The 16,474-nt window shown below is 44.9% G+C and overlaps 1 protein-coding gene across 4 annotated transcripts; it reads left to right on the top strand.

Moving 5' to 3' along the window:
• The first annotated feature begins 2,802 nt into the window (after nucleotides 1-2,802).
• slc6a4a (solute carrier family 6 member 4a) lies at nucleotides 2,803-14,411 on the top strand. Of its 4 annotated transcripts, XM_018748245.2 has the most exons (15): nucleotides 2,852-2,928; nucleotides 5,873-6,022; nucleotides 6,821-7,428; nucleotides 8,419-8,553; nucleotides 8,944-9,166; nucleotides 10,020-10,158; nucleotides 10,270-10,404; nucleotides 10,603-10,706; nucleotides 10,892-11,019; nucleotides 11,282-11,394; nucleotides 12,032-12,163; nucleotides 12,773-12,872; nucleotides 12,999-13,099; nucleotides 13,400-13,567; nucleotides 14,004-14,411. In XM_018748245.2, the coding sequence occupies exons 3-15, from the start codon at nucleotides 7,074-7,076 to the stop codon at nucleotides 14,079-14,081; spliced, it is 1,911 nt and encodes a 636-aa protein (XP_018603761.1). In that variant the 5' UTR covers nucleotides 2,852-2,928; nucleotides 5,873-6,022; nucleotides 6,821-7,073; the 3' UTR covers nucleotides 14,082-14,411. The 4 variants fall into 4 exon arrangements, with proteins under 4 accessions (XP_018603757.1, XP_018603761.1, XP_018603758.1 ...); XM_018748241.2 differs by lacking the exon at nucleotides 5,873-6,022 and having other exon boundaries at nucleotides 2,803-2,874; XM_018748242.2 differs by lacking the exon at nucleotides 5,873-6,022.
• Nucleotides 14,412-16,474: the final 2,063 nt, after the last annotated feature.

The raw sequence follows: 16,474 nt of genomic DNA, 5'->3' as shown, positions 1-16,474 counted from the left end.
CAGCATGTAAGCAGCTCTCCCATGCTTCCAGTGAAACTGATCTCAGGTACAGGGTGTGTTGAACGTACACAAACATTACTCTTCAGTAATGTCTCAGCTCTCATGTTCCCATAATGGAGCCATTTAATGGTCAACACAGTGGGCAATGACCACTGCTTTGGTGATATGGACATCTTGGTCAGGCTCAAGTGTTTAGGAGACACATACTTCACCAGGTTTTTGTTTTCACATTATTTTAATGTTTCTGTTCTGGGTCAAGGGGGTACTGTGGCACGAGGGCTTGGCTGGGTCTGGGGTGGGTCTGGGGTTCAAGTCCTGCTTAGGGTGCCTTGTGATGGACTGGCGTCCTGTCCTGGGTGTGTCCCCTCCTCCTCCAGCCTTGTGCCCTGTGTTGTCAGATTAGGCTCCGGTTCGCCACGACCCCGCTCGGGACAAGCGGTTTCAGACAATGTGTGTTTTGTGTCAAGTCTGCAACTCCACCTGAGATGAGGATGTCCACGGTGGTGAAGACGGTACCACAGAAGACCATGTCCAATTACCCATGCTATGGTGTGGACATAACAGTGAGTTCATTGTGGTAATGAGCAAATTCACAGTAATGGTAGTGGTGCAGTGACTAGTGCTGGAACCTCACAGCACCTGGGCTGGACAAGTTCATTCAGTCTGTGTGGTTTTGTTTGTGTGGGTGCTGCATTTTCCTCCCACGGTGCAAAGACATGTGTTTCAGGTGAACTGGTAACTTGTAAGTCACCTTGGATAGAGGTTTCAGCTAAATACTTGAACGTGGTATGCCACTTTGGAGGAAAGTGTCTAATGTACACGTAATGAGCGAGGATGGATGTGCTACTACTAAGATGGACTGAAATCTCATGGAGAATACTGCCAATTTTTACCAAACAGTTCGAAAACTTTTTTTCACCCTCTAATCTACCACTGATGTAGACCAGCTCTGTTCATCCTGAGTGGATGTCCACGACCTGAGGGACCTCTTCCAAGAAGAACACTTGACAGTTCCTCTGTCTCTGCATGTGACTCAGTTTGTTTTCTTAGCATTTACTTTTAACACTTGAAATCAAATGCGGCATTTTTTTCAGAAGACGTGGCACGCTGACACACCGAGTAACGCTGGTGGCTCACAGCACGTTCAGATGTTGCTCATTCTGTGCAGAGCCTCCGTGTTCTCTCCGTATTGGTGTGAGTTTTCTGTGGATGCTCTGGTGTTTTCAGACTGCTCAGTATGTGTGTGTGTGTGTGTGTGTGTGTGTGTGAGAGTGAGTTGAGTGAGTATGTTATATTGCTCTGCTGCATAGATGCATGAATATTTATAGCAAGTTTATAGCAGTGTATCTAGCACCGTAAGTCACCTGGGATAAAGTTGTGAGGTATATACTACATAATAGCCATCGTACGTTGATTTGAGAAGAGCGTCTGCTAAACGAATTAATGCAAATGCAAAACATGTGTGTAAACATGTGTGGGGAAAATGAAGCTTATTGCGGTGGTTATAAATGCCATCAGTTGTTCATGCTGCCTGCTGTTTTGGTATTTCTAACGTCTTCAAGTTAGTAGACCCATCGCTATAACTGCACTCCGGTAACTTCGGTGGTGATGTTTTTAGTAAGCAGAACTAACTTCTTCAGTAAGTTATGAAAGTATATATAAGCTCTGCATAACCGGTGAATTCAACACTTCACTTATTCCTTAATCCTTGATGCATGTGTAATTTATAGAAATATACATCTGTTTGTGCTCAGACGGTGCTGACCGAATTGGTGTGGCAAGACGAACAGACCGTGTGCAATAAAGGTCCGTGCAGTTTTTGTTTTCCAGGGATACGCATTTGTCAACTTTGTTCTCAGAACCCACTTCGACACAGCAACCAGGCAGCTGTGCTAAGGATGTGGTCGAGCCGTTTCTATTCTGGGCAACATTAGCCAACCTCTGCATCAGGGTGCTTGGAGCCTTCGAGAAGATGGAGTTGAGAGCGTTGATTGGCCCATCAGAGTAAGCTGTGCACCGAAGGTGGGGGATAGCAGCAGAGTCAGGGAATCCCTTGGGTATGATCTCTTTCTGTCCTCATGAATGCAGAGTTTTGGGGTTCCCCTGAGTTTTTTTCACTGGGTGCAAGTACACAGGAGTGTCAAGGTTTTTGGAGTTCCCAGAATTATCCTGGCAGCAGAGTGATTACGAGCAGGGACATATAACCTGAACGATGTTGATTTAAGTTTCAGAAAGTGCCTTGCTCTTGTATCTTTGGGTAAAACAACTTAACCTGAGTTACCCCAGCGAAAATAACCAATGAGCCATACAATTGTTAAATACTCCAAAGCTGAGGCTAAGCGATAAAATCCTAGTAATGATAGCAGTGCTGGTGTAATTGCTTCGGAGATGGAGTGCTAAACTTCCACTGTAGACTTATATGTTTCTTACATATTGCACACTGGTACAAAGTATTTACAGGATGTCGTGTGTTACTTTGGATTAACCAAACCATCGTTTGTGCGTGTGTGTTTTTTTGTCTGAAACTCCTGCCTCCCCAAAACTCAGGAACAACTCCTGGGCACTTGGGAGAGGAGGACAACCTTGGAGATACCTCCTGGGTGCCTTAAGAAGAAGAGAAATTTGTGGACACCTCCTTGGGGCCTGGGAGAAGGACAGAAATTTAGGGACACCTCCTTGGTGCCTGGGAGACGGAGCCTCAATCGCTCACCTGGGTTTAAAGGCAAAGAGAGGAAGTGAGCGAGCACAAGAGAGTGAAAGTGACGTAGACGGGGGATATGTGAATGTGTGTGAAAGAGAGAGAGAGTGTATTAAACTGTGGCAGGGCTGGGGGGAGTGTCAGAGCGTTTGAGTTTCCAGCTCAGAGGGACCCTGGTAAGTACCACCCTGAGAAAGACCCCTTGACTACACTGAGCTGCTGACAACACGGTAGGACCTCCCTCTGATCAGCTTGTGTGTGTGTGTGTGCGTGTGTGTGCGTGTGTGTGTGTCCGCGTGTGCGCGCGCACGTATGTGTCTCCGCTTGTGTATGCAAGTCTGTGCACGCTTGTCCTGCCTGTGTGTTTTGGACAGAGATATGAGACATACTAGTTGTACGTACTTATTGGAGGGTTACTTGTGCACTTTGTTGGTTGAGTTGGCAGTCGCGTTGGGACAGGTGCTAAGAGCTACAGAGATCCTTGTCCTGGGTTCATTTTGCGCCATTTGACCGTACGCTCTCTGGAGGGGCTGTGGAGGCAGACTTGTACACTTTGAGTGCTCATCGCACAAGGCGCTGTCAAAATGTGAACCGCTGACTCCACGATATGCGTTAATAGCTGCTAACAGAGAAGAGTTGGGAGTTGCGGAGAGTCCTTTGGAGAATTTTCATGGAACTGAAAGGAGATGGTGTAGCTTGTCACTTTTTCCTTTTGCTGTATCACCTCATGCTGTGTGCCCCTGCGCTAGAGCTGCATCAACCCTTCTCCTTCCTTTCTCTGCACCGATCATGAACCCGCCGCCGTACGCCGGCAGGTCAATTGGCACTTCTGTATCTCGCCGTAGCCAAACTCCGGAGAGGCCCATTACAGTAAATGTTGACAAAGGTGAAGAAGACCAACCTGTTGGCCTCATGGAGGAGTTTTCTCTTTTTTGAGAGCAGAGAGTAGACATACTGAGGAGGCTTCATCTGTAATCTAGAGCAGCGCTGTAATCTGTCTTCCATAAGCGCTGCTTCTTCACCTGCACGCTCTAATGACAGTGGGCTGCTAATCCCTTGAACTGATTATGATGCATCAACGGACGACTCCGAAATCTCAAGTGGGTCTGTCTGGGTTTCCAGCCATGATCCGGTGGAGTCTCCTCATTCTTTAAAATGTGGCGATACATGGGAAACGGTGTGGACATGAGCCACATGGGAGTTTCTGTTTGCTGGCCCTGGAGATGGAGCGCCATTATGTTTTTAACATGGCAGTTTTATCTTAACAGGTACAAATCCTGTTGATTAAAATGGTTTTTCAAAGTCTCCCATGAATCCTTCCTTTTACTGAACATTCACGATACACAGGGCGAGATGTTACACCCCACTGAAAGCTTTTAACATGAAAAAATATTTGGATGATTTCACTTTTTGGAAGTTTACAGAACTGATTTGGACTTACACTTGCAGCATGTAAATGTGCATATTAATTCACGCTCTAAGTTTTTGTTTTAGGTTTTTTGACATCTTGTTGAAATCGAGTCACAGAAGCAGTACCTCTTATATCACTGTATTTTTAACCTGCAGTTAGTGATCTTAAACTACGGCTTGTTGTCTCTCTCGTCCCCGTCACTGTTGTTCTGGGTCTTCTGTGCATCTGTCAGCCACTCGGGTGCAAAGTGCGTAGGGTTCTTTACCGACCACAGCATGATATCAGACCGCATTCATTGCAAACTGCTCCTCATCAGTTTTTTGTTTCTCTCATGCATCCTTCATTATTTATGAAGTTTGTGACAAGCCAGGTGTTTCAGCTCTCGCATTGCAACATAAGCTGTGGTGATACTGTGCCTTTCAAAACAGTTATACTGAAAGAGAATAATGGCATTACAGTCGATTTAACAGCCTTTTCCCCCACAAAATCCTCATCGAAAGTATGTGTTTTTGCAGAGCAATATGCATTCCATGTTAAAGATTAGGGGTTCATTATTGTCCAAGAATCACCTTATAACTAATTAGATTCTTAAACAAAAACAGCAGTTGATACTTCGGAAAGTGAATACTGTTTTTTTTAACAGTTCCTAATACTTATTTTTTAATCAGATACATAATAGCCATTTGGGTATAAGGCTGTTTAAGAGTGTATCAAACAAGGAAAGTTAGTTTGTTTGAGTAGTATAATTTAAAAAGATTGACACATAATTACAAAACATTATGTGATAGTCATAAAGCATCTAAAGAGTAAAATTTTCTTTTTTGTGTTTATTTAAATAAAAAAAAAAAAGGTCCCATTTTTGACGGCGCTTGTCCAGGTAAAGCAGGACACCGAGTCTAATGGGAAATAGAATGACCTAATTTCCAAATAATTACTTCAAACATTTAATTGAAAAACACATTAATTGATCTTCAGTAAAGATGTGTGTTTTATATCTATGGAGTCAAGAAAGCCACAAATGTAAGTGTTGAGAGTCCATCACACGGAAGTATGCAATATCACAAGTTACATGTCCTGTGTGTGTGTTTATTTCATTTTCATTGCTGAAGAAGATCAAATTTTGGAAAATTTTCTGTACCACATATGAAAAAGACATTTATGTCTGAGGTGCAGCTGCAATATCATCTGCCACCTAATCTTGTAATCAGTCTTTGCTGAGGTTTAATGTAGTAAAAATCATGATAGCCTGCTTACTGTAAAAAACTTAACGTTAGAAATGAAGGCAAGTGTTCTACAAAAAATTAAGAATATTTCATCTTATTTATGTATTTTATTTTTTTTAGTAACACCACCCAGATTGTAAATATTTCAGTTGTAACATAAAGAAACTGAAATGACTCAATACTTTACAGTAAATGCCACTGGCTGTGAGTTGAAAAACCACTAACTACTTGCTGTAGCAATGTATGAGAATTGTAGCATCAGTCATTCTTCTTTCTTAGTGTCTGAAGGAACATGCCTTCATATTCTTCACAGTTCCCATCTCTCTTATGACTCTTTAACCCTCTTTCTATTGTGCCCACCTCCCCCCTTTCATTTTCACAGTTTTCAACATTATCCACTCCTCTGGCTTGCATATTTTTGCTGCGTGATGGGTAAAATGTTAACGTCCCTCTCCTTTTCAGACTCTTGTCACCATTCATATTGCCCCTTTTCCTACACACCCCCTTTGTGTTTAATTTCTCTCTCTCTGTCTCATGCAGATTGTTTCCATATGAATCTTGCCGGATCCCAACTGAGGCTCATTGCTTCAACATTTTAATGCTTTCTGTCCAGCCTCACTTGGCTTTGAGTCCAGGGAGTTCTGACTTGTCAACCAACTGTCCCACCAAAGAGCTCATTCTTCATATTGCGTAAGATTGCGCTGACACTCGGCTGAGCCACTCCGCCACCAAAGTCAGAATTAAATGAGAAAACAGCCCTGTTTTTCACGTGAAAAGCTCAGGGTCATGCTTGCTTCCTACGAACAGCAGAAGGTTGTTTCTCTTTGCTATTTAGTGCAAAGGTCTTTTTTCACACTCTAATTTGCCATATCAGCCACCTGTGAGTTCGGTCGTCCAGAAAAAAGGCAGACATATTGAATTATTTAGGTTTTCAGTAGATTTCTGCTCCCTGGCCTTTTCTGTAGTGGACAACAGAGCGAACGTGTGCCACGCATTTGTTCCTCTGCTCCAAACATGCCATGCTTCATCTTGTTATGTCAATTTCCACATCTTGCCTTGGCTTGTTTTGTTTGTTAGTTTTTTCTGTTTTCCCCAGGCAACTTTCAGGAAAAGGAAGTTTTTGCACATATAATTTACTCAGGTCATATTTACTTTTCCAGAGGTGAAAAGAAATCGAATATCTCAATCGCGGTAGCGGCCCAAGAGGCAACACTGTCAGTGTAAAAAGAAAAGAAAATTATAAGGATTAAGTCTGTTCCAGCTGAGTCCTCTGGCAGTGTGTCACCGAGGCCAATTCAGTTCCAAGCAAGTGTGTTCATGCTTTTAACTCCATGATTCTCCGCTGGACTTGCGCAGCTGTGCATGGGGAGCAAGACTGAAAATTCGTGTTTGTCGGTGGCTGTCAAAACAACAGTGACATGAGAACATGTCACACGTGTGCAGTGTCGTGACAGCAAAGGCATAACTGTGTGTGTTCTGTGTCTGTAGTTTGCGTGGGTAGAGGGCCGATTGAACCACGTCGGCGTGAGAGGCGGAGCCAGCTGTTCCTGCAGCCTCTCTTCGCAACCTCCGACCTGCAGAAAATTTTCCATCTCGGCCTTAAAAGAATTAGCCATCCAGGTGTCCATCGCCTACCCACACCCTCTCCACATCCTTCCCATCCCCCCTGATGGGCGCCTTGGTAGTCGGCAGCTTTCCACCACCATTGCCAGCGTCACAGGCATAACGAACCACCTTCGCTATGGAGATGAAACAGCCAATGATGACAGAGCGCGAGGGAGAGGACCGGAGCCGAGAAGAAACGCAGGAGAACGGAAGGCTCGTGGCGGACGGCTTGGCGGAAAAGGGTCAGAAGCCCGGCCCGCAATCGGGGCAGGTTTCAAACGGTTACCCTGCCACCTCCCCGCAGAGCCCTGGGGAGACTGGAGCTGGCATTGGAGGGCCTCCCAGGACTCTTGTGGTCCAGCAGACAAGTTTAGAGCACCCCCGTGAGACCTGGAGCAAAAAGATAGACTTCCTGCTCTCGGTGGTGGGCTATGCCGTGGACCTGGGAAACGTGTGGCGATTCCCCTACATCTGCTACCAGAACGGAGGAGGTGAGGTGGCGCGGGTGAATCCGTTGATGATTCAAGAAATCAAATGTAAATTGATGTAGGAAATTTTTACAAAAATTTGTTTTAAAAAAAAAAAAAAAAAAAAGATTTTTTCAGACAACATTTACAAAGAAGAAAGAAGCACAATACGAGAAAAAATTTAAAAAAAAAAAATAGAGCAGAACAGAATATAACAGGCCCTGGGGGTAAAAAGTCAGGTTGTTAAGGGAGTGTAATTCTAAAACTAAGTATACAAGTCAACGTAAAGCATACTGTACATGAAAATGTGTCCCCAGGTACACAAAACAATTAAGTGGTAAACCAGAGCCAGAAATTATTTTCACACCCACCAGCAGCAAGTAAAGTCACAGTCATACAGGTGCGGTACATGGACGTACAGCCAGGCCGCTGTAGAATCACATCGTTGATCCCTGAACCAACTGGTCTGAGTGCCTGCTGTTTCTACGTTTTCTCATGGCTCAAATCCCCATGTGGTCCCCATACCTTTTGCAAACAGGTTTGTGTGCTTTATTACATTACGTTAGCAATAATAAAATATTTGCAATTTCCTTTTGCACAGTATGAAGAGAGCGGGAGGGGCACAGAATGCACTCTGCTTATTGTGGGATTTATGAGTGCAGTTTCAATTTCTTTCTCATTGCCTAATCGCTTGTCTCAGCTCCTCAGTCAACCGCTATCTTTACTGTCATGTCGAAAGCACAAAGACAGACCAAATCAGAAGCAAAGGGGCCTATCTGGACTGGAACTCAGCTCTGTACTCCCTCCCTTAGCTTCAGGCCTGGGAATTCCTGTAGGTTAAATTAGGGTTATAAATGTCTTAATTCCGCAAGATAAACCAAAATAACTTTTTAAGGTGTCCAAGTCTCTCAACTGTGTTTCTGGGAGTGACTGAAACCAGGCATTTTCCTTTCCTTTTTTAAACCTGCCCCTTCTCACCCCCAACACCACCACCACCACCACTTCATTCTGCAGGTGCATTTCTCCTGCCCTACCTGCTGATGGCAGTGTTTGGAGGGGTCCCTCTGTTCTACATGGAGTTGGCTCTGGGGCAGTTCCATCGCAGTGGCTGCATCTCCATCTGGAGGCAAATTTGCCCCATATTCAAGGGTATGGCAGATCTGCCCGAGCCTCAAGGGTAAAAGCTGGGCCCCTCTATGTTGTTCCGCTGCGAGTTCCGTGTCTCACACCTATATCCGTACGGAGCTTTGTTGGCTGACAGTGTGAACTCCAAGTCCCTACAGTAAATCCCCCTTGAATGCCAGCAGATCTCTGTCCAGTTGTTGCTTAGATTTATTCCCTTTGTTATGGAAATTGTCACATTTACTGCTTAAAATGCCAACTGGGCAGATACTTGCGTGTGTGTCAGTCCCAGTGATCGCAAATGTCATGCTGTCTTCATGTACTTGAGCGAACTTGAAACGGAGCTTGACGCTGACCCCGTGTGGAGTAGCCGTACAGTAGGACAGTGACGCACCCCCACCCTCCTGTACCTCGCAGGAATAGGCTTTGCCATCTGCATCATTGCCCTGTACATCGCCTTCTACTACAACACCATCATGGCCTGGGCACTCTACTACCTGCTCTCCTCCTTCAATGCCACCCTTCCCTGGAGCACGTGCACTAACGCGTGGAACACAGCCAGCTGCACCCGATACAGCTTCACCGATCGCAACGTGTCCTGGAACAACGCCTCGATCTCGCCTGCCGAGGAGTTCTATACGTAAGTGCATGTAAGTGAGAGAGGAGAGGCAGGGGCAGGAGAGAGGGAGGCGTGGGTAAGCAGGGCAAGCCGAAAGGGGCCGGGAGCTGAGAGGACAGGGAATTCCTATGGTGGCTTGCTTATCATAAGGTTGAAAGTTCAAATCCCAGCATTAAAATTTAGAAGGGTACTTAAGCTGAATTGCTTTAACACAGCATCTGGGTGTGTGGAAATGGGCAAGACTGAAAGGCATGTGAGAGGAAAACATCTGCTAAAAAATGTGTAAATAAAGAAACAGAAAATACCTGGAAGGGGGTAACACTCAGAGACCATCTAATTGTGGGGCTCAGTCTCACCGCTTCAGAAAAAGAAGGCAAGGTCAGTGTGTTTTTTGTTCCACCAAACATGAACAACCTTCCTGCTGTTTTGAGTGCAAGACATTTTTGCTTATCAGCTGTACTAAAAAAAGACATCTCTAGTTTTTGAAGAGTCATCCTTTCCCAATTTATCGGACTGGACGTGTCTGATGGTGGTATTTCCTGTTTTCATTGTAAATCAAAGGTTTTCGCTCTCCGTGTCTGAATCTGCTGTGTATTCTGAACCTGTAACCCATATCCTTCTTCTGCGCACTATCTCTGTCTCACTTACTTTATCTAACAGTCTTACTGTTATGATACATGACGTGGGATTTATCAAAGGTTAGACAATCTCAGTTTTCTGCTCAAAGCCTTCTGCCTCTCTGTAGCCACCACTTCCTTGGCTTTAACATGCCCATCTCTCTGCCAAACTCCCTTACGCATCTTAAACGAAGTTGACCCGTACCCTTACTATTCGCCCTTCTCATCTGTGTCATGTCTCTGTCCGTCTCATCTAGGAGGCAGGTGCTGCAGGTCCACCTGTCCCCGGGGCTGCACCAGCTGGGACCAGTGAGCTGGCAGCTGGCCCTGTGTCTGCTCTTCATCTTCACTGTGGTCTACTTCAGCATCTGGAAGGGAGTCAAAACCTCAGGAAAGGTGGGCCTCGGAGAAGGAGCCGGATCTGGAAGGAGCAGCGGTGTCTGGAGGAGGTGAAAGACGTTCTGGCACAGCGGTAAAACCGGCTCCCTGTCTGCCCATGTCTCGCAGGTGGTATGGGTCACCGCCACCCTTCCCTACGTGGTGCTGCTGGTGTTGCTGGTTCGAGGCGCTACGCTACCTGGTGCCTGGAGGGGTGTGGTGTACTATCTGAAGCCGGACTGGACGAAGCTGCTCACCACCACGGTGAACAGCATAGGCATTGTCGTGAAGCTGCAGAAACTTGTTGCCTTCTTTCGTTTAACCTGCATTGTTACTATGGAACACACAGTGTCAAATGTCTCTGAATTTTGTGCTGTTTGCTTTCACCACTACCAGCACTTTGCTACCCTTTAATCATTTTAACCCACATCTCCCACCCCCATTCCACATTCTGTTTCTCAGATCTGGATAGACGCAGCTGCACAGATCTTCTTCTCCCTGGGGCCCGGCTTTGGTGTGCTCCTGGCCTTTGCTAGCTACAACCCATTCCACAACAACTGCTACAAGTGAGCGAGAAGGAGGACGCCGACCCCCTGCTGACTCTAGTCACTACTACTGGATTCGCTTACTCCGCTGGGGTTCTAAATCCAATTGCCATTTCTCGAATTTTGGAAACACTTAAAAATCCAGTGTTAAATTCAGGTTTTACAGCTCATAACTGAATGATTGCATCTCTCTCTCTTTCTCTTAGGGACGCCTTGGTAACCAGCTCCATTAACTGTCTTACCAGTTTCCTATCCGGGTTTGTGATCTTCACAGTGCTGGGTTACATGGCAGAGATGCGCAACCTCGGTGTGGAGCATGTAGCGAAGGATGCAGGTGAGGGAAACGCCAGCGTACAGGAACACCTCATGTGACAAACTATTGCCTGAGCAACAATCACTGAAAGAGTCATAGGAGAGCCAGGATTGCGTGCAGCTGCGTATGGTTGCTTCCAAACCGATATGTAAGTTGAGTTTTAGAATGTAAAAGGTCCATGTTGCAATACTGGATTGGTAATGGGACTTGTAAAGTCCCTTGATGCTTTCTGACTGTCTGAAAAGCTTTTTTGTAATTCACAAATCTCCCTCTCGCTCTACAGGCCCTAGTCTGCTCTTCATCATCTACGCTGAGGCCATTGCCAACATGCCTGCCGCTACCTTCTTTGCCATCATCTTCTTCCTCATGATCATAATGTTGGGACTGGACAGCACAGTCAGTGCCGCCTCCTGTTTCCCTACCCCTTGCCTACTCCCGCTGTCCCCAAACCTGCTATGCTCCCAGTTGCATCCTGGAGACCCATGGGGGTCCTATATTTGTCCTGCTGTCAGTCCCTGGTACTCCTGTGATGATCTATTTGCCTTGTAAATTGTTTTTCATTTTGCCCCCTCCTTCAGGCTCTGTCTCCCCCCCTCACTGTTCCCCATATTGCCAAAGGACTCTTTGCACTTACTGGCTGTGTGAAACGTGCCTTTATTGACACTTTTGTTAAGTACACTGAGTGCATTCGGAGTATCAGTTCTGCTGTGTGGATTTGTCAACATGTGCCGCAATATGTGTCCATCGCCGTCCTTTACAATTACAACTGCTGGTATGGTTTCATTACCGGCTCTTTATTAGCGCTTCGTCTGCCTCCAGGGTCGGCAGCTGGAGGGACACTCCTTATCTGGCAGCAGCGATGTCTCCGTTTCTGAGTTATTGTCCAACTCGACTGCAAGCGAGAGCAGCATTTTTATCAGTCCCTTGTGTGTTCTCAGACCTGCATGAGAATAAATGACCAGTGTCTGTTTGCCCCTGAGTAAAAAGACCCTTTCTCCCACCTCTCCCTGCCTCTTCTCTGGATGTTGCACAGTTTGCCGGCTTAGAGGGCGTGATCACGGCGGTGCTGGACGAGTTCCCGCAGGTGCTGGCGAAACGGAGGGAATGGTTCGTCCTGGGCCTCATCTGTGTCTGCTACCTGGGGGCTCTCTCCACCCTCACATACGTAAGCACCTCCGCCAGCCTCACTCTGTTACTTTGGCACAGGGACAACAGGTGGCACAGCAGCTTTGGAACTGCTCTGTTAATCTGAAAAGGTCACGGGGTCAGATCCTACAGGAGGGCTCTGCCACGCTTGAGCTATGGCACTTGGTGTGAATTGAGTCGATATAATGTCCAGCCATATGAACTGGTGAAAGTGTGAATTTGAAAGAAAATGGCTTTCAAGTGCTGTCATCAGGCACTTACCCCAAGTTGCTCTGGTAAAATACCCACCTGTTTAAAATGGTCTCTTGCTTTGGATGGAAGCATCAGTTAAGCAGCACAACAACAATAATAATAATAATACATGACTTTGAATTAATTTGAAAAGTGAGAAACGCTGATTTGCTGTATAGTATGAGCTTGTGTGTAATTTTCCCGTTTTCTCAGTGTATGTACGTGTGCTGGGGGGGCTTGGAGACCCTTCAAGTGAGAGTTTGGGCATAATAGAGGTGGCAAACAAGGTCACCAAACCAGTTAATGAAACAGATATGATGAATGAGCTTTACAGCTACAGCACTTTCAGTGGTACTCACAGCTTCCCTGAAAGTTTTTTTGCCCTTTCTACCACCAGGGAGGTGCCTTTGTGGTGAAATTGTTTGAAGAATATGCCACTGGCCCTGCTGTTATCACCGTGGTCTTCCTGGAGGTTATTGCTGTCTCTTGGTTCTACGGTAATCACAGAGCCTTTAAACTACGTGGCCAATAGAATACTCTCCGAATTACATTATACCCCAGCGCAATGAGTCTGAGGCTTGCAAGGCAACAGCTTGCTGAACCTAGTCTGTATGTGTATGCAGGTACATCCAAGTTCTGCAGAGATGTCCACATGATGCTGGGCTTCTCTCCAAGCTGGTTCTGGAAGGTGTGTTGGATGGCCATTTGCCCCTGCTTCCTACTGGTAAGCGACAGCAAGAGGCACAAGGTTTAAGGAAGCGGGCTTGCTACGTTTGTAAGGCCCCCGAAATGAGAACTCTGATTGTAAACAACTTTCCATGAATAATTTCCTCCTTGTATGAAAGAGTAGCATTGTTCCCTTGTTTCAGAATGTCAGTTTTGTATGGCACGGCTCCAGTGATACAGAAGAGGTGATAAATTACAGACGGGTTTTAAAACAATGCGCCGTCAAGAGATGGGAGTACCGAGTAGAAATTTGATTAACTTAGCAAGGCTTTCATGTTCTGTCTCCAACCCCCCATAGTTCATCATTGCCAGCTTCTTGGCCTTCCCTCCTGAAGTAAGGCTTTTCAACTATCTCTACCCTACCTGGACCACCGTGCTGGGCTACTGTATTGGGGTCTCCTCCTTCATCTGTGTGCCCTCCTACATGCTGTACCACCTGCTCACCACACCAGGCACCTTCAAACAGGTGGGACATGGCCTCTCAAAGTGTAGCAAGATCAACCTGCACAGCCCTACTTGCTCTTCAGAGGGTACAGAAATACTCCAGCATGTTTTCGTAGGCTGTGGCTTTCAGAAACCCCAAGAACAAACAGCAGATGTAAACACACTGTGTACATGCCTGCTCTCCGACCTTGTGTCTCTACCCAGATGACACTTGGTCTGCTCTTAGCGCTGCTGAAAGCATCTGTCAGCAGGGCTTCAGGGTACTCCACCAGGACTGTTTGCCCAGTCTTTGAAGGCCTCTGTAGACAGATGACACAGCGTGAGGTGCAAAGCGAGACTGCCGTTTTGTGTGGAGAGCAGCTCTGCGCGTTTTAAATTGCTTTTCGTTAGCTCCCGATCTAGACATGACACGCCAAGTAAAGTCACTCACCCCTGTTGTTTTTTTGCTCCATGTTTAGCGGCTTTTGAAGAGCATCACTCCAGAGGCTGGGGGAGCAGGTGGGCCGCACAGGGACATCGTGGTTAACGCTGTCTAACCTGTCTAAGCCCTCTACTGGACATGTGGAAGACGTGCAGCAAGGGCATGTCCCAATCCCCACCTTCCCCGCTGCTGCCCCTCTCGGCATTCCTGCACCCTAAAGATGCCTACAAACTTTCTGTGTTGAGACATGTTTTGCCTTTAACTATCTACTGCTTCAAAGCAGGGTCTGAGCCACAACGGTTCTAAATCTGCAGAAACATTTTCCCTCATTAAGAGATTTCAAATTCTTCGGGATTAATTTCTGAAGTGGATTTCGGATTTGACAGTACAGTATGTTCTTAAAGATGTCATATCCATATATACGTATATACAAATATGTACATGCATATGTATGTGTGTAAGTGCATATGTGTATATTAAGTGTATATGCACATAATTATGTGTATACAATTAATATATCATACATGATTACAGTAAGTTAATTTTTTTCATTTTTTTATTTAGCTACCAGCCATTTCTTTTAGCAGGAAATGACTCCTCTTTATCTACAATAGTATATGATCAGGGCATCACTGACGTTAATATATTATCAAATGCAGATGCAGGTAAAATTTCCATTTCACATTAAAGTGCATACTGACTACAGTATCCAATTTTCTCCATGTACCTACAATCAATCACTTTTGGAAGACGGCTCATGTGATTAACTTTTATGAGGGGCGTTAGTTCCAGCAGATGGACAGGGGGTGTGGACTGCAGTTGAGGGGTTCAGAGGTAAACGTAAAAAAATTGCTCTCGAGTCTCCCTTTAGGGTTGACATGGTATAGTTGAAGGGTTACAGGTGAACCACAGAGTTCCAGAATGTTATGTTTATGCGCACAAACATATATGTCTTTATGTCTGTGCCTGTCGATGTGCTTTGCAGAAAAAGCCAAGCACGTTTAAGGTGAGGAAAGTTTCCTTGTGTAAAACAATCTGGTATCAGATCCATGCATCAGATTATATTGCATGAGTCTCATCTGTTCGAATATAACAGGTATTTATTTTTAAATATGATTCAGGTTGTATTTTATTTAATATTGTATATTCCAAAATCATTTTCATCATCTCATTTAGGAAATGAATTCAACAGGAATTTCAATGTGCATTTCACTATAATTACTACTGCAACATACTCCTGGTTTAGAACCACGTGAATGGGTCCAAATGATGATCACATTCTGTCACTCTTGACTAGTAAGCTGAAGCTATCGGATCCCTGAAGTGCTTGTCTGAATATGAGCACCACGCTTAACTGACTACCAAAAAGGTGTTTTGTATTTTGAATGGAAAGTAACAGTACGTGTACGTTTATGCTCAGTGTGTGTTCCATGTGGTGCGTGCCATATTACTCTTGTGCCTGTCTATTCCACCTGACTACCCGGCCTTTTTTTGAGTGAATGGTGTATGTACTTCAGCCCCTTCAGTTTGCGTGACTGTGCATTTTCTGTATACAGAAACAGAGTCCAGGTGATTAAAAAGTCTATATAGTCCACTGCATCATTACATATCTGCATGCATGTGTAAACTGTGCTCTGAAGTCCCTACTTAGTGAGACCCAACCAGATGTTGTCTAATATCCTGTAAAATGAAAAGTAATTTCCTCTCTTGTACATTCCAAGTATATGATCAATGTAAGTCTATAAAAGATTGTATTGAAGAGTACACATGTATAGAAGAAAGATATATATATAAAGGAACAGACAAATAAAAATATAAGGATATGTACTGAATTTGCTTCTCTGAGTTTTCCAGTGTGTACAAGCAAAAACAGTAGCTGGGATGGTTGGGTGTCCTGGTGAAATGTGCGCGCGAGGAGCAGGTATTCTCTAAGTATTAGTAAGTACTGTTACTAAATATTCCTTTACATTTATTCTCCTCCTCTTATTCTTATCAGTGGATAGACAGCATAGACACTGTTTAATAATCACTGGGTTTCAGTGAAGTATAAGGCAAGATTACATCAAAGAATATACTTAATCCTTTCACTTAGAGGTGTTACAGTAGCAGAAAGGCTGCTAAACCAGCAATTAAAATGGAAAAAATGTCCCAATGAGTGGAATAATTTTGACTTAACTGAAAAGTCATATGATGGAGACATGTTGGCACATGAGCAGATTTAGAGCTCATTAGAAAGATGAAGCAACACACACTGGATAGCTGGATGCTCAACACCCACAAAAATAGCATACAGGTAATGAAAGAAGCTCAACTTCTAGATAACAGGTAAGTCTTGCAAAAGTAAGCTGTTCATCAACATCAAACTCAGTAATATGTTCATCAGAGACATGTGTCAGTGGGTGAATAGCCACCTCTTGTGACTCACAGTGCTAAAAAACATGAATCCCCCTTAGTGAAGGCTCATAAAACCCTATATTCTTGAATTTCATAGCATCCACAAAGATAAAA

This window comes from Scleropages formosus, chromosome 10 (genome assembly GCF_900964775.1).
Source record: "Scleropages formosus chromosome 10, fSclFor1.1, whole genome shotgun sequence".
In the NCBI taxonomy this organism is placed as follows: domain Eukaryota; kingdom Metazoa; phylum Chordata; class Actinopteri; order Osteoglossiformes; family Osteoglossidae; genus Scleropages; species Scleropages formosus.
This window is presented reverse-complemented; position numbering and strand designations above follow the sequence as displayed.